The 19031-nt window shown below is 43.6% G+C and overlaps 1 protein-coding gene across 1 annotated transcript in view; it reads left to right on the forward strand.

Moving 5' to 3' along the window:
- LOC140730671 (nesprin-1-like) overlaps positions 1-19031 on the forward strand; it is a 626730-nt gene that overhangs the window by 300363 nt on the left and 307336 nt on the right. The window contains 6 exon segments of the mRNA XM_073051428.1: positions 1538-1720; positions 4848-4985; positions 6798-6983; positions 14424-14546; positions 15914-16096; positions 18020-18163. Of these exon segments, the coding sequence (XP_072907529.1) occupies positions 1538-1720; positions 4848-4985; positions 6798-6983; positions 14424-14546; positions 15914-16096; positions 18020-18163 (957 nt within the window).

The following is a 19031-nucleotide window of genomic DNA, read 5'->3' on the forward strand; positions in this document are numbered from 1 at the left end:
AAAGGCAGGGAACACCAGCACCAAATCTCACTCCAAGTCACGCACCACCTTGACATTTAAACACATTGTTATTCCTTCAACATCAGATGGATTTGAATCCACATATTTTCAATCCAACATCACTTTACCAGAAGGACTGCAGCAAATCGAGAACCTAGTCTTGTCATTCTAAAAAAATAACAATTTTTTTAAAAAGTGCATGATGCTTTCATCCTAACAAAGTGTTTTTTTTTCATGTTACGCATTTTAATGAGAATACGTTTGAATATTCACTTCCCACGCAGTGATAACTTTTCAGAAGTTGGTAAGCGAATTGCAGCTCCATCATCTGGATAGACCAAGATATGTGTTTTTGCAGCCCAATGGTTCTGAAAGGAATGCAGGGCTTTAGCTGTCTTTTGGTTGTCTTCCGGTCTTTTGAGGGGGTTTTCAGGATGTGCGGTGAAGTGAAGATCCGGAAGTTCTCTAAAGGAGCAGCTGTCCATCTTCTCATTAATTTCAGGGTATTTTCTGTCCACAATAATAAAATGAGCATTTACAATTCAAATTTAACTCACTGTTCCCCTCAATCAAACGTCACTTTTCTCTCAACACCCCTTTCTCTCGGTGCCACACCTTGCTCGTGCGCAGTCTCCAGTTCGTACCCTTTCCCAACCCTGAGCCTGCTGTTGACTAATCAGTGACCTTTGCCGCATAATCCTCCCGCATCTTGTTTATGCCTGATTATTGAAGCCGTAACTATCTGAAAATCTACCCCTCTTGGCTTACTGAGGAAAAGAACTTTACACAACTCCCACCTAGACTTAAGGGCATTTTATGATCTACTTGTGGAATGTAAAAGTGTCATTGCATAAAAAATGTTAAACTTAAGAAATGTGGCAAGATGAGGAATCTCTATACAATGTGCTATTGACTGAATAATTTATTTAAGCGATAAAGAATGGCATCTTCCCTATTATTTCATGATGTTTACCCTAGGATCCCCAGAGTGAGGTGATATGGCATTGTTTAGAACAAAGAACAGAACAATACAACACAGTACAGGCCTTTCGGCCCACATGTTGTGTCGACCCTTAAACCCTGCCCCCCCATATAACCCTCCACCTAATGGAGGGTTTAATGCCCCATCCAAAACGGAATACTACAAACAATATAGAACTGCACTAAAATATCACTCTAGATTAGGAGACACGAGAGAGACTGCAAATCCTGAGAACCTGGAGCAATATTCACAAAACGCAGGTCCAGCAGTACCTATGAAGGGCAGTGAACAGGTGGTATTTCAGCTATGGCCCTTTATCTTGACTCTGAGAGTTTTGTGTGTATCACTCTAGATTACGTGGCAGAGCATTTGTGTTCAGGTTAGACCCACAATCTTTTCTCTGGTCCAGTATTGTAAGACTTCTCCCACTAAACCAGGAAACTGGCAAACACAGCAGATTTGAGGCACGCAATTCAGACTTAAGCAGATTTGCAAAATGTGAACCTGCTGTGGGACAGGACACAATTTACTTAGGGTTTGTTACCTTTTCTGCAGAAACTTTGTGACAAGCTCGACAGCTGCAATGTGAAGCTTGTGGAACTGGACGCCACTGTCCAGGATTTCACTGAGCAGAACCCTCAGCAGAGCAAGCGACTGACAGATGATATGACAAAACTGTCCAGCCTGTATCAGCAGGTCTTTCGAGAGACCGATTACAGAGCCTCCAAGCTCAACAAGGTAAGCAGAACACGAATCAGCATTCGCAGTGCAGTCTCCGTCTATTGTCATGTATCTGCAAAGTGACTGTAAAGATGGATTTATGAGCTGAAATTGAATAGCCTTGTATTCTCAAGAGAACAGAATATTAACGGGTGACTTTATTCAGTTGTTTAATGAGATTAAAAGAACCTATTGGGTAGTGAAAACTATTTGTTCCATTGAGGAAATTGAAAACTATGGGGCATAACCTTCAAGTTATGAAAATGGGTTATTTGGGTAATGTCGCAAAGCAACTCTTCACAAAAATCTGGAGCTCTATCCTCCTAAGGGTCAAATCAAAGTTTCAAAATATAAATTTACCATATTTGATATGGTAAATATATCAAAGGCTATGGAAGCAGGGCAAGTAATTAGACAGAGAGTGATTTGTCTTCATTGAATGGTGGAATAGTTCTGACCAGCGAAAGGGACCACCCCTGTCCCTATGACTCTTTGATCCCAATTCGGCGTGATCTGACACCTGTTTACTCGCTGACATCCTAGCTCAGCCCATCCCTTCACACTCAGCTTGAAAGACCCAATCTCTCAGGGTTACAATCCTAGAAACCGTCACTATGTGTACTAATAAACAGGAGAGATTCTGCAGATGCTGTAAGTCCATAGCAACGCAGACAAAATGCTGGAGGAACTCAGCAGGACAAGCAGCATCTGCAGAGGGCAATAACCAGTCGATGTTATCGGGCCGAGACCCTTCATCGGGATCTGAACCAAGATGGGAGTTCTGATGAAGGATCTTGACCCAAAACATTGACTGCTTACTCATCTCCATCCTGATGAAGGGCCTCCGGCTGAAACATTGACTGTTTATTCCTCTCCATAAATGCTGCCTGATCAGTTGAGTTCCTCCAGCATTTTATTTTGTGTACTGACCTGACTGATTTTCTGAGTGTCCAGTGATGTTCATGGAACCTTGCATCCATTGAGGTATATTTCAGGTTGTACGTCTATGAGTAATCCAGTCAATGTGGTATTCCTGAAGGTCAAAAAACGATGAAGGGAATCAGCTTTATGACCAATGCTTTCAGTGTGGGAGACCTTCCTGGTGGTAGATTCTCATCATATACAAGAACTGGTTAAAGGGTAAAGTTTGATTAAAGGTACGCCCTAAGTATCAGTGAAAGTCAAGACATGAAAGGCCTGTTAAATCTATGTTGCAAAATTCAGCTAAACAGATGTCATAGTCATCAACTAAAGGTGCGTTCTAAAGATAAGGCATGAAAACACTGAAACACAAAGCTAGTGGAAGGTATAATAAAGTTAGATGAAGGTTTACGGAAGAGCTAAATGAATATTGCTAAGATTAGTTAATAGTAAAATGAAAAGCTATGTTATGATATGTCATTGTAACGACAGTTCAAACCACATTTTAAAACTGTAGAGTTGTGATGCTGAATTGGATTACAGACAGATTGAGTGATTGGGCATAAATATTGCAAATGGAGTTTAACCCGGTGAAATGTGAGGTCAAGTGGAAAGTGATCTAAGGAGGGAGGGAGGGAGAGGGGGAGGGGGAGGGGAGGGGGAGAGAGAGAGAGAGAGAGCGAGAGAGAGAGAGAGAATGAGAATGAGTGAACTTCAGAGGAATCCAGTGGCCTTGTGCATGAATCACAAATAGTTATCGGGCAGGTTCAATGAGTTCTGTAGATAAGAAGGCAAATGACCTCGTTGGCCTTTATTAGGAAACGTTTGCTGTTTAAGAATAGGGTGGTTTTGTTACATTTGTACAGGTTGTTGGTGAAGGACAGTTCTGGACCCTTACCTAAAGAAGGATATTGTATCATGCAAGGCAGGCCAAAGGGGATTCACCATGCTAATTCCTGGGGTGGAGGGTTGTTCTATTGAAAGGGTAGGTAGTTTGGGTCTGTATTTCTTGGAGTGTAGAGATTAAATGGTAACCTTATTCAAACAAGGGTTGAGGTTGAGATGTTTGCATTAGTGGGAGAGTCACAAGGTTAAGGGACCAATTATTTTAATCTAAGGTACATGGAGATTTCTTCACTCACAGGGCAGTAAATCTCCAGAATTTCCTACACCCCCACCCCCTGTAGGGGCCAGATCATTAAGGTGGAGATGGATAAATATTGGAAAGAATGAGGAATTGAGGGATATAAGACAGGAGAGGAATTGAGGCCAGAGCAGATAGCCATGATTGTATTGAATGGTAGACCTCCTCCTGGTCCAGTTTTCCTGTGTAACACCTGGAAGTTGCACACTCAAGCCCACATAAGTATTTGACCCTACCGTATATAATAGAGTAATAAGGCACGGTATTCAGGAACATTTGAGTCTTTGGATGGTGCTCTAAACTGAGACCCCTCTGCCTTCTTGAATGGATGGGAAAGATCCCATGGGCCATTTGAAAGAGGCTCTTACCAAATTTTAATTATTAGTCACCTTTAACGTCCCATTGAGGGGAAAATGAGGAGTAGATTCTGACTTGTAGTGGGATGGTTGGGAGTGGTGACCTAAGTTGATATAATTTCTAACGTGCTAAATTATGTTCAAATTACGTGGCTTTTCCTGGTGAGGTTAAAAATAGACAGGGGATAACTCTAGAGAATGAAGTGAGTACTTTGGTATCAGAGAGAAGTTTTAAAGGAAGCAATGTTATGCCGACAGCAATCCAGAGTCACCAGAAACAGAGTAATTGCTTTGGTGTCTTGTACTCTGGTGGAGGTATGGGCAGAGGCTGGTGATTTTGTTTAGATGGTAGTGACAACTCCTGTTAATGGGTGCAATGTCAGCATTCATTGCCTGGCTCTTGGAGGTGACATCATATTGAAACCAGACTACGATAAAGAGTTAGTACCTTCAGCGGAGGAGAGAGGACAGGTAGAAAGAAAGTGGAGGCTGGAGAAACTTGCCCGATATTTTCCCTTGTGTTGGCATTTGACAGATCGCTGCTTCCGGTCAGGGTCAGCTTCCTTCCTCCCTCCAGCTTTTCTTTATCGGCACCTATCTTCCAGATACTCACTTAAAGCTCTGCCTGCTTTACAGAATCCAGCTCATCATCATGTCGTGAGTATTGTGTTGGGCTTTCCTGAATATTGTTCTGAAATTCTCCCTGTCCTGTTGATCCCCACAGGCTGCTTCCCAACTGGAGGAATTCCATGAGATGCTGGACTTCGTACTGAAGTGGGTGGAGAAAGCGAAGAACCTGAGCCACGGTGACCTCATCTGGGAATCCGCAGCCCAGCTCAACGACCAGCTGATGTCCCACCAGGTGAGACGCCTGCTTCTCTATGTGTTTTGTTTAATCCTGATGCAGGGTTTCAACCCGAAACGTTGATAAATTCCTCCCCCCCCCCCCCCCCCCGATTAATGCCTCTCACCTGCTGAGTTCCTCCAGTAGATCATTAGTTGCTGCCGATTCCAGTGTCTGCAGTCTCTTGTGTGTCCTGGTTTTTATTACGACGGCTGCGAGCTGTTACTAAGCTGGCAGCTACCTCGCATGTTGTGGCTGTTCTGCCCAAGTCCTCAACTCTGTGTTCCAGTCCACCCACGGTAACTTTTCGTTCTTTTGCTTTTGAAAAATCTGTTGACCTCTAGTCTAAAAATACCCTGAGAGCTTGCTTCCCAGACCTTATGAAGAAGAGATTTCCAAAGATTCCAAACCTTAGAAGAAAAAAAAATACTTTGTCTGTCTTAAATAACGATTCGGACAGTAATCCATGTTCTAAGTGCTTCTCAGAGGAGAAATATCCCGTCCACATCCATCCTGTCAGGACTCCTCCGTGTACGAGTTGATTCTCCTCTAACTGTTGAAAACTCCAGCGGATACAAGCCAAGCCTGTAGCATTGTTCCATGTGAGACAACCTGCACAATCCAGGAAGGATCTGGTAAACCTCCCATGAACTGCTTGTGTTATCCTTCTCTGGGATGCCATTGATCACAAAATCGTACCACATACCATTTCATACAAATATCGTCATCTACCCTATGGTTAATTTAGGAATCATACAGGGGAAGTTTGTTAATCTCAAAAATGTGTACTGTATGTCTTGTATACTGTGGTTTCCTCATCTGCAACGAGCATGAAAAGAAGTTTGAATGGCACACTTCAGCAAATCTCCACCAAAATAGGTGACCTATTATACAGATCGCAGCTAATAATTGCTGGGTGTCCTTGCCTGAATCAAATATTTAAGTCCAGTTGCAAATGCATTTCATCAATCAAGTCCTGGTTGGTGACATTGTTTTACCATCCTATAGTCCTTGGGCGGCAATAGCGTCTGTCCACGGGGCCCCACTGGGACCACTGAGTGAACCGGAGACCCCGACGTGCAACTCTAACCCGAAGCACAAATAGCCATTAGCAACAAGGAGACTGGGGACACTTAAAGGCAATTTCTTGCAATGGGGAGCAAAGTGGAAACTCTTTTAGGAGGCTGAATAGATGTGGCCCCTGGCTGAAGTGGGGGGGGGGGGGACATAAGAGGCAAACATGGAAGGAAAAAAGAAGTAGAAGGGCCACATTAGCCGGGAGAAAGCTGCGGGAGGTCGCTCAGCATTTATTTCCTCAGACAGAGTTGCTGATGCACGAGACCCCTGTGATGGGAAACGAGCAACTATTCCTACCTCTTCCATGGCATTACCCCCTTGACACAATGTTGTCAAGCAACCTCAGGCTTCAGGGCACAGCTGACCACTACGGGTGCCACCTCCCTGGTGGGAGGAGGTCCACAAAGTCATGGTTTCTAAAGGATGATTTGGCTCATCTCTGCTTAATGCACTTTTAGGATGTTAATGCTGTTAACGTGGTTGGTATGATCTGGCCATTTACTGCTTAATGCTCTGTTAGGTTGCATTTCCTCTGCAGCAAGAGTGGCTGCATTCACATAATTTCAAGCAATAATTTATTAACTTTAAGGAACTTTGGATATTCAGAGGTCAGGATATCTTTCACTGATCCTACTCATCATCATTAAACTTGCTGTTCTCTGCGGGACAAGGCTGATTGATTGAAAGATGTAACAAGTTGGTTCCAAAATGACCTGATGGCATGACAGTCAATGCCATTTGTTCTCACTCTAGGCAACGCTGCGCGAGTCGGAGGAAATCCAGAGCGACCTGCAGGCCATGGGTGAGAAGTTGGACAGTGTCAGTGATGTGTATCAGACGGCAGTCCTGTCTCAGCAAGTGAGCGATCTCCGCCAACAGACCGAGGAGCTCCAGCAACTTCTGCGAACTCGGCTGCAAAGCCTGCAAGATGCCGCCAAGGTAAGCCAGCTGCCTGATTTTTTTTAACAGCCCCTTTGTGAAATGAGAACGTATGTGAGCAGGACCAGTTGTGGCTTCAACACGGCTGCCTAGCCCAGTGGCGTGCTAAGTAAACTCTAAGGCAAGGGTGAAGTTTACAAATTCATAAAAAGATATTGAATTATGTTTCCACCAGGAAAAAACTCTACATTAATTCTTGAGACTGAATTTAAGGCTTGAGGTAAAATCATGTAAAGGGCTCCATAGAATGTCTAATACAAAGGCACCACTGTTTTGGTCAAATACTGTTTATATGCCACATAAGTCTTTACCCATTATATTTAATCTCACCTTATCAATGAATCCTTCAATTATTACTGGCTCAAGTATTTATGTTTTCCTTCCTATATACAGCTGTACTGTTTACCTCACCTTCTGGATAAAGGAGTTTCCTCTGAATTACATTTATTCTTTTTCAGAAGATATTCATATGATTTATGCTCATCTTTCATTGATTGAGATCCTGTACTGATGTGGCAGAATCAGAATCAGGTTTCATATCACTGACATACGTCATGAAATCTGGTGTTTTGCAGCAGCAGTTTGATGCAATACATAAAAAAACTGTAAATTAAAATAAGAAATAGATATATAAAAATGAATTTAAATAAGTAATCCAACAAGAGAGTAAACACAATGATGTAACGTTCGATGGTTGGTTCATTATCCGTTCAGAGATCTGATGGTGGAGGGATGAGCCTGTTCCTAAAATGTTGAATGTGTGTCCTCAGGCTCCTGGACCTGCTCTTTGATGGTAACATTGAGAAGAGGACATACCCTGAGTGATGGGGGTCCTCGATGATGGATGCTGCCTTTTGAGGCATCTCCTTTTGAAGACGTCCTTGATGCCAGGGATGGTTGCCATGATGGAGCTGGCTGAGTGTGCAAGCACTTGCTGCTGTTTTAGTCCCGTGCAGTGACCCCTCCATACCAGACGGTGATGCAACCAGCTAGAATGCTCCCCACTGTACATCTGTAGAAATTTCCAAATCTTTGGTGGCACACCAAATCTCCTCGAAATCCTAATGAAATATAGCCGCCTCCTTTGTAATTGCATCAATACGCTGGGCTCAGGATAGGTCCTCAGAGATGTTGACACCCAGGAAATTGAAACTACTCACTCAATCAGCTGCCGATCCCTCAGTGAAGACTGGCGTGTGTTCGCTCGACTTCCCTTCTTGATGTCCACAATCAATTCCTTGGTCTTATTGACGAAGAGTGTGAGGATGTTGTTGTGACACCACTCAACCAGCTGGTCTGTCTCACACCTGTACACCACCTCATCCCCGTCTGAGATTCTGCCACAAACAGTTGCATCATTGGTAAATGTATAGTTGGAGTTTGAGGTGTTCCTAGTCAGGGTGTAGAGAGGGAGATTGTCCCATTGTTGTACATTTTGAGGCTGTGATACCTGCAGAGAGAATATCAGTGTTGCCAAAGAAGGGAACTGAGTTGCCACAAGTGAGACAGGTAACACTCTGTGCGTCTTCCTTTCTCCCTGAGCCGTTTCCAGGTCCAGCTCTCACTAGACTAAACATGGCACATCAAAGAGAGCTATTTGGAACAGATGAACTTGAGGTGCAACATGTCTCACTTCATCAAGGAGCCTTCTTAGATTCTAGTCAACATCCTTTATAGAACATACAGTATGGGTCAAAAGTCTTAGGCACATATATATAGCTAGGGTGCCAAAGACCTTTGCACGGAACAGTATTTGTCAACGTGGAGTGGAGAGTGAGCTTGTAAATCTGGCGGGAGCAATGGATGTTGGAAATGGTGAGGGGTGTGGGACAGGTGGCAGAGAAAGAGTGCTGGTGGGGAGGGGGATTGAGGTTGGTGGCATGGGTGCAGACATACCCCGTCCTGAGAAACCAAGCAAGGTCATCTGATTCCAAACAATTGGTTTATTGATCATTACAGATGTCTTTCTGGTGCTTCCACTTCCTTCCCGTGATTTCCCTCTCCTTGAACCCTTCCCACTCGCAGTCCACAATAGACACCCATATCAGAATCGGGTTTATTATCACTCACAAAGATAGACAAAGGAGAATCAGCTGAGAATTGTGCATTTGGATTTTCAGAAGGCCTTTGACAAGGTGCCCCACATGAGGCTGCTTAACAAGCTACGAGCCCATGGTATTACAGGAAAGATTCCAGCATGGATAAAGCAGTGGCTGATTGGCAGGAGGCAAAGAGTGGGAATAAATGGTTGGCTGCCAGTGACTAGTGATGTTCCAGAGGGGTTTGTGTTGGGACTGTTTCTTTTTATATTGCATTTAATGATTTAGATGATGGAATCGATGCCTTTGTTGCAAAGTTTACAGATGATTTGAAGATGGGGTGGGGGTGTCAAGTACTTTTGAGGAAGTTGAGAGGTCACAGAAGGACTTAGACAGATTAAGAGAATGGACAAAGAAGTGGCAGACAGAGTACAGTGTCGGGAAATGTATGGAGAGAAATACAAAAACTGAGGGGCAAAGGGACTTGGGAGTCCTTGTGCAGGATTCCATAATGGTTAATTTGCAGGACGAGTCTGCGGTGAGGAAGGCAAAAGCAATGTTAGCTTTCATTTCAAGGGGACTAGAATATAAAAGCAAGGATATAATGTTGAATCTTTTCAAGCACTGGTGAGGCCCCACTTGCAGTATCGTGAGCAGTTTTGGGCCCCTTATCTTAAAAAAGGATGCACCAAAACTGGAAATGGTTCAAAGGAGGTTCACAAAAATGATTCCAGGTTTGAATGGCTTGTCATATGAAGAGCATTTGATGTCTCTGGGCCTGTATTCTCCAGAATTCAGAAGAATAAGGGGTGACCCCATTGATACCTACTTGATAGAGTGGATGTGGAGAGGATGTTTCCTATGGTGAGAGAGTGTTCCTATGGTAAGACCAGAGGACTTGGCCTCAGAATAGAGGGGCGTTCTTTAAGAACGGAATTTCTTTAGCCAGAGCGTGGTAAATCTGTGAATTCATTGCCACAGGCAGCTGTGGAGGCCAAGCCCTTATGTATATTGAAGGCAGAGGTTGATAGATTCTTGACTGGTCAGGGCGTGAAGGGATACGGGGAGAAGGCAGGAAACTGGGGCTGAGAGGAAAATTGGATCAGCCATGATGAAATGGCAGAGCAGACTTGATGGGCCAAATGGCCTAATTCTGTTGCTGTATCTTATAGTCTTAAGGTCTATGTTTTTTTTATGGCTGCAGTATAATGCATACATAAAATTATCACAGTACTGTGCAAAAGTCTTGGGTACCCAAACTGCATATATGTACCTCAGACTGTACTGTAGATGTGTTTAGGGAGTATTATGGACAGCTCCTGGTCTGTACTTTCTCCAAAGCCACATTACACGCTGCCACCTGGCAGGACTTTCCTCTTCACACAGCAGCTCAAAACCAGAAGAATTTGATGGGGCTTTGTGTAAGGAACCGAGAACAGAGTGGTTACTGCTTTTGTACAGATTACTAAAAGAGGGTAAGATGTGGCTTAATATAAATTACTAAAATTATCTAAGTTTTCAGTAGGAACAGTGCAGAGAGAGTCCTTCCACTTATGTGGAATCCAAAACATGAGCCCATTATTATTTTAGTCACTAGTCTAGTAAGAAACTCAGGAGAACCTTAGGTTTCATTTGTAATTTTTATATAAGCAATATTATAATTTAAGATACTTAGTGTTTTGACAATCTGTTAATTGGAAAATAAATCACCTTTGCATGATATAAAGCTGCCCACTGAACACAGAGAAAGGATTGGAATATGTAAAGCCTGTCTTCCTTTACCCTTAAATACTTAAATTCAACAGCTTTGACAATGACTCTTGGTTTACAAAGATTTTGAATACAAAATTGTTTTGTACTTGAATGTATTCGGTGTTATACAATTTTACTTCCCAGTGCAGGAACATTATACCTCAATGGGAACTATAGAGGATTTTAGTCCCTAAAATTTAAGCTGTAATTGCATTTTAAGATTGATGTCTGTAGTTTTCTGACCAGAATCCATGCATGGAGCATAGACTGGTAATGTGCAACAGCTTGAGAAATCCATTGGCTGGTTCATGTTTCAAAGTCAGAGAAGTGTTTACAATGTACATCCTGAAATGCTTTTTCTTCACAACCATCCACAAAAACAGAGGAGTGCCCCCAAAGAATGAATGACAGTTAAATATTAGAACCCCAAAATCCCCCCCAGCTCCCCTCCCTCCCTTGCGTAAGCAGCAGCAAAGCATCAATCCCCCCCCCTCCCTCCACCAGCAAAAAAAGCATCAACACCCTCCACCGAGCACACAGGCCTGCAACAAAGCAACAGCAAAGACACAGATTTGTAGTACCCCTAAGACTACTCGTTCACTCAGTTTTCGACATTCCACAGGCCCTCTCTCTCCCTAATAAGGGAGAAAGAGGTGTCTCCGTTTCACAGTGAGAGGGGAGACATAACAAACAGCTCGCTGTTTTCGATGTTAAAAGTCAGTTGCGTCACTTTTTCCGAGCACTGTGCCCAAAGATCTCATGTCTTTGGGCACACAACAGAGATCTTCTGACTCCCATGACACACCGACTTTCGATCCGCCCGTCTCCTGAGCCACGAGATCCCAGAACTCTGAAGGCGAGCTGTGGTCTTAGGCCGCATCCTTGGCATGTCGGATAACGGTCAGTTGTGAAACCCTGAGAGCGGGTCCCATTCCCGCAAAGAACTGAAGTCAGCGTGTAACTCCAGGTCAGGGTCTACAAAAGAACCCAGAAATGGAAAAATAGAGATATTAAAGATAGAAATGGAGCTGCTTCTCAATAATCATCATTAGGTTTCTTTCAGTGCTGAGATTCATTTAGTTATTTCCAGTTACAACGTGGAATAGGCCCTTCCGGCCCTTGGAGCTGCATCACCCAGCAACCCCCTACAACCCCGATTTGACCTGAATCCAATCACAGGACAATAAACTCCTTAGTGAAGTGGATAAACTTCTTTAAAGTCATCAACATTGTAAGGTATAACATTACCGTGTTCATTGTCCAGCTATGGGATGTGTTCCAGAATAATACCAAACAATTTTTAAAAAAACACAGTGCAAATACAGCACTCACAATCTGGAATTATGCCATGATGTGAGAAAGTTAAATGCTGAGAAACATCTTAATCATATCACCGATATCCAGAGTTGATGATCTTTTATTGTTTTTTGGAGGAAATAGAATTGCATTTGGCTGATAATTATACTTGTAAATATCTGATCCTATATTCTTACTCAACCAATCGTTTGTCACTTTAATTATTCATATAGCAACTTTAATACGATAAAACTTACTGACATTTTTCACAGGAGCTATATCTAATTAACATTGATCCATATTGTAAGATATTGAGATATCTGTAAGGAGGTGACGGCTGAGGGAGGAAGTTCCAATGTTTATTGTACTAATCAGACAAAGGACAGGAAAAGCACTGTATTAATTTCCTGAGGAGGAGGATTGAAGCTGAGTAACTGGTGATAAAGTGTAATGGCTTGTAGCAAAAGTGAGATAGACTGTGGAGCTATGATGGTGTTGGGGGTGGAGAGAATATGGTGGGAATACAGGCAAAAGTAGGAATTAGGTCACTCTATCATCTAGACTTACTGATTGAACAAATGTGTTGGGAAGGGGAAGCTTAATCAGGATCTTTTGTGTCGGCACCTTGTCCTATTGCTAAGCAGTTGATACACTCAGTTCAGTTGGCGTCTATTTTTCATTGGCCTATGCTCTTCCATTGTCCCCTGCTTGTCTTTAAGGTGTAGAGAGTACATCCTGTGATAAGGGGTCATGTGGGACTAGTGGAAGATGTTGTGTGCACATTAGACAGTAGAACTAGAGAAGTGTAGACGTTATGGGTTGAAATGGGGAAAAGAAACATATGACGCATACACACACACACACACACACACACACACACACACACACACACACACACACACACACACACACACACACACACACACACACACACACACACACAATCAAATATATATGTGTGTAGCTAAATGCCTGAGACTTTTGCACAGTACTGTAGTAATTTTATGTATTGCACTGTATTGCTGCCACAAAAAAAAACAAATTTCATGACATGCGAATGAAGGTAAACCTGATTCTGATACAGGTCTCTATTGTTACGAACCCCGTAACTGGGTAACTTACCAGCAAAGATAGAGATGTCCGTTGAAGTCTGATGATACTATTTTTAACAGTATTTATTAGTAAAAATACACAAAAATAATAAAAATGCAAATATACAGATAATATACGTCGTCAATACTAAACCTAAAAGTGCGGGTATAATAATAATCAATAAGAAATAAGCTCTATCGTTGTCTAGGGGATAATGTATTGTCCGATGGAAATATATAGTTCGTTCAGTTCATGCAGGCTGCAGCCGTTGGGGACCGCTGTGTTGCAATTGTTGGAGAGAGAGAGAGAGATTTAGGAGAAAAACTTGCCGGCTTTCCTTTATGATTTCGATCCGTCAGGAGTCTTGTTGTCGTGGCCGTTCACTTGTGACCTCTCCTTTAGCTAAACCGTTCTTCCGTGGTGAGCTCGCCACCCCAGGCAAAGGGAGGACGCACACGAGCCCCCACCGGCTTTCACTATTACACGCTGTCACGGGATTTCTAGCGTTTCTCCTGGTGCGTCTCAAGGGGTTGTTCCCCACACCCTCTTTTATCCTTACGGGGTCTCAGATGTCAATCAGGTTGGGATGATGCAATCCCTCAACCAGCCCACTCTGGTCGTCCCCTGAGGGGTTTCAATGAATAGTACAGTACTCAATACACAATTCCGTCTCCAAGAGACAATGGCAGTAGTCAGTGGTTCCGTTCTGCTGATGTCTGGAGACATTCCAAACCTTGTGTATTCTGTGTCTCCCTCTCTCATGATGTGTATCTCTCTCATTTCCTGGGTCCCAGACCCGAAATAATAGCGATTTTGCGATTCTCAAAAAGGAGGGGGCGACTTTGTACCCTTTGGCCCCTCAGAGTTGCTTCACCTTCGTAACACTATTGTGGACTGAGAGTGGGAAGGGTTCAGGGAGAGGGAAATCATGCTCGGGAAAAGGGGAAGGGTGAGGAGAGGGAGCGGGAAGCACCAGAGAAACATCCTGTAATGATCAATAAGCCAATTGCTTGGAATCAAATGACCTTGCCTGGTGTCTCGGGGCTGGGTGTGCCTGCACCGGTGCCAACCCCCACCACCCCTGGCATTCCTTCTCTGCCATTTGTCCCACACCCCTTCCATGTTTTTCAGATGAGATTAATGACGTTGCTCTCTATCAAACAATGTTGGGAAGGACTAAGTCTGCAGTGAAAATGCATCACTGCAAACTGAGAAGCAATGGCCAAGTGACATACATTGTGCTAATTTGTGTACCCCACAGGATATGGAACAGTTTGAGACCGAGGTGAAGAGTCTGCAAGCAATGGTGAAGCAGGCACAAGTGACTTTGACTTCTCCTGAGCTCGCTCGCCTGTGTCTCAAGGAGCAACTCTTCCAAAGACAGGTACCAGATATAGGAAGCGCCATTTGAACTTGTGCTTGTGAGGGGGTTATTTAAAAGAGTGATCCAGTTCATCACATGACCCTGCTCTTACACCACAGCCCTCTCGGTAAATTGTCCTTTCAATTCGAGCTGAAATTTATTTGATTCTGCTTCCATCATCATTTCAGGTTACTCACTGCTGCCTAAAAGAATTCCTCTTATCTATTCATTTTTATTTGTTTTGGCAACTCATGTTCCCAGCAGGAAAATTCCAAAAACCATCTATCGAGTCAAAATTCCCCATTGTGAAATCTTTGCAAACACCAAGCAGGCCAGCCTCTGCAGAAAAAGCTAGAAAGCCAGCACTTTAGGTTGAACACCCAAGGGTTATTGACTTGAAATGCTCACCTTGCATTTCCTGCTGCAGGTGCTGTGTGACCTGAATGTTCTACTTTTATTTCAGATTCCCTGCACCTGCAGTTTTTTGTTGTTGTTTTCATTTGCTATAAAATCCTTTCCAGGGGTCCTGCTCGCAGGAAAACTACCCTACAATTCCTCATCTCACTACCTGACCTAAGGTTCCTTACCAAAGACAGTCTCCCCCTTGGGACTTGAGTTCAGCAATTTTTATATGCACCAAAATATTATACCAGCTGAGACAACTTTGACTGTTTTCAGCGTATGCCCAACACTCAGTCATCAAGGCTGCTTTGTATTCGATAGGACTTCCACAGTCTGTAGGGCCAAAGTACCTATTAATAAAGTTTCTTTGGCATAGAACCATGCTGTAACTGTATGTTACTATGTACACCCCCCACCCCCCCAGTGTAAACCCACAAATCCCAATATCCTTAATGATTCAGCTCCATCAGTTTCTGTGGTGGGGTAGAAGTCCTAAGAAGCAAATTGCCTCAGATCTCGGCACATGGGATCCATGCATGGCCAAGGGTGCTATCATGAATACAAGTGTGGCACTGTAGATCAGGCTTGGTGGGGGGGGGGGGGGGAGATCAATCCACACTGCTAATGATTACTTTTATCCTACAGTTTCTGAGATTCTGCCCAGTTGCAAGTTCTGCAGTTTTTATGGGGGTTTACAGAACAGTAATTTTCAGGATTCTTTGGGAACTCTGTCCCTACCCAACAATGTCCAAAATCACTTTTTTTTGAAGCTGAGTGAAGCTAGATGGGCATCAAACCCCTTCAATACACCTGAGAAGGAGATGGAATCCCAGTGGAAACCAGCTTCATCCTAGATCTGTGTAAAGCTCCCATCTCCCATTCTGCACTCCGTGCCCTCCCCAGTAATTCTGAATTATCTTTCGATCCGTGCCCAACAGATCGTTCAGGTGTTGTTTAGACTGACGGTGTGGTTTCTGTCTGGCTAGAGGCTGCTGGCTGACATGGAGGGGTTCAAGCAGAAGGTACAGGCTGTGCAGAAACATCAGGCTGCCCTGCGAATTCCAGAAGAAATAGTCACCAATCTGCCCATCTGCCAGACTGCGCTGAGGCTGCAGGAGGAAGCCAGTCGCCTGCAACACACTGCCATCCAGCAGTGCAACATCCTACAGGTGGGCTTGAGTCGGGCACGGTCGAAGCCCACAGTGACGCGGTCGCAAGTCGCTCGGAGCAGGTGCAAAGTTGGGGCTGCAGGGGTGGGTGAGCGATGTAACTTGGTAACGCAGCTTGTTCCATGACTTGTCACTGACTTCCATGACTGAGGCACAGTGGCTACGCCGCAGGTACTCACCGTGACGGCTTCAGCAGCAACCCGAGGACAGAGTTATGCCACTCCAGAGTGGAATGGGTCAGTGCCCTTCATCACACACTCTGGTAGTTACAGTGATGTGATGTAGGAAGTAAAAGGCTGGAAACATTCCAGCAGGTCGGGCAGCATCTGTGGTGAGAGGAACAGAGTGAACGGATCAGGTCCGAGGATCTGACCCAGTAAGTTAACTGTATGTTTCTTTGCACAGATGCTGCCTGACCCCTTTCCAGATCAGCAGTTTCCTTTCCATTCTTGCTGTTTTAGGAAGGCTCACCACCACTTTCTCAAGTAGTTGCAGTGTATATCCGAGCAACACACACAAAATGCCGGAGGAACTCAACAAGTCAGGCAGTATCTATGGAAAAGAGTAAACAGTCGGTGTTTCGGGTCAAGACCCTTCATCAGGACATCTTGTCTGTGATTGGACAGTATATATCTATTTCCTTTTCTATATTCCCCTATAATAACAATTTATATTCCTCCATTCAGTTTTGCTCGTGAGCCTGTCCAAATGTCCCTTATAGGTTGCTACGGTGTCTGCTTCCATCATCTCCCCTGGAGTGCTTTCTGAGCACCTACCACTGTGTGTGTGTGTAAAAAAAACAAGCAATAAATGCTGGCCTTTTCAACAACACTCACATCACAGGGATGATCACTTAAAAATGGACAACTTAACCTCAATGCACTGTGTTCTTTGCTTGAAAAAATTCTCTCTCCCAGCTTCCTACACAAATGGCTGTGAGGAAAAAGAGAGATATGAGTGTTCAGTTAAATAAATGCTACTCTTGCAGTGAATCTCACTCCGTTTCAGTCAGAAGTGAGCATGGAACAGGAACAGGCTTGTTACTTCTTACGATACCATGTGCCTGTCTGAATTCCTCTTGAAGGCTGCTATTATATCTGCTTCCACCATTTCCCATGGCATCAAAGTCAACAGTCAAGGTCAAGTTTAATGTCATCTTGCACAAAAGTTTATTTGCGACATCACAGGCACATAGCATCGTAAGAAGTAGCATTCACAAGAATAATTTAAACTATAACAATTTTTATGAGAAAGAGTTAGAACAAAAGGGAAGTCCATTTTAGTCCAAAGTGGTCACAGCGTTGCTAAATGGTAGTGATTAGGGTATTGGTGGTTGGTTCGAGAACTGAACAGTTAAAGGGAAGTCACTGTACTTGAACCTGATGGTGTGGGACTTCAAGCCTTTGTGCCTCTCGCTGATGGTAGCAGTGAGAAGATGGCACGGGCTGGGTTGTGGGGATCTTCGATGATAGATATTGCCTTCTTGAGGCTCCACCTCCTGTATGTGCTACCAGTGATGGGGAGGGATGTGTCCATTATGCATTAGGCAGAGTCCACTACTCTCTGCAATTTCTTATGTTCCTAGATACTCTAACTGGTGTATCAAACCATGATTCAACCAGTCACGATACTTTCAACAATACAGCTATGTTTGGTGACAAGCTAAACCTGCTTAATCTCCTAAGCAACCACTGTCCTTTCTTTGTGATTGTACTGATGTGCTACGGCCATCACGTAATTCTCCTTTAAACTTCTCCCTCTCTTCACTTAAATCTACACCCTCAATTATTTGTTATTTCCACCCTGGGTTTGATTTCCACGAGAACAGAATTGAAATGTTTAAGATGTGTCCTTTACCTTAGCAACTCGAGAAAGTTTGCCAAATGATAAAGCAATTATTTGGTGTTTAACTTTGTGCTGCAGGAGGCAGTAATTCAGTATGAGCAGTACGAACAGGAGATGAGGCACCTCCAACAGCTGATTGAAAGGGCGTACCGCGAGATCCAGGAAAGGCCTGTGTCTACCAGCAACATTCAGCAGCTGCAGGCCCAGATCTCCAGGCATGAGGTAATTGCACGTCATTCAGTACCAAAGGACAGTTCGGCAGTACTTACAAAGCCTGCAGTTTACCACACTGCATCAAAGAAAGGCAGGACAGGTGTACACCAGGTGCTGTGGATGTCCCAGAGAGGCTATCAGTAGTGTTTTTGAAACAAAGCCAGCTTTTCTAGAATCATTTTATGCACAGGAATATCTCATGATTATTAATCAATCGGATGGAGACACGGAAACTGCAACACGAGGCAGCCATTTTGCCTGTCAGCAGTGCTCCCTCTTTGAAAGGGTTAAACATGTCTAAGCCCACATGCCTGCCTTCCATAGAAATACTCAGCAGGCCAGGCAGCATCCACACAGAGAGAAACAGGAAAGACAGTCCTTCAACAGTCAAGCATATTAACCGGGAAAGATGGAATGTAAAATCAGACACAAATTTCCTGAATTCTGTGTCAGATACTGATAGATTCACCATTAAAATATACAAAGCGACATTACATTGTGATACTTGTACACCTCGGGGTTAAGTTCATTCCAATTGAAATTAATTTCATTGCTTATTAGTCTTATTCACTATAAAGCAATCTTGCCTAATAGTGAAGATTTACTTGCATTCAAAATCTTAAGTTTTAAACATTTGTGGAGGCTGAATTTTAAAAGTATATCTGATTCTTCTTTACTTGCCAACCTTTCCATTTATTTCATTTTCTATACCTGAAATGGGTTTTCTATTTTCAATTCCATGCCCGATATAAACTCATCCGTGTGCCTGGCTGAATAGATAGGCTGTTGTTTGCCTTGATAACGTAAGCCCTACACCTCAGAAGTTATCTTGGACCGCCCTCCCCGTGACCATAGTTTACTGCTCAAGATCTCTGCG

This window comes from Hemitrygon akajei, chromosome 7 (genome assembly GCF_048418815.1).
Source record: "Hemitrygon akajei chromosome 7, sHemAka1.3, whole genome shotgun sequence".
NCBI lineage: Eukaryota > Metazoa > Chordata > Chondrichthyes > Myliobatiformes > Dasyatidae > Hemitrygon > Hemitrygon akajei.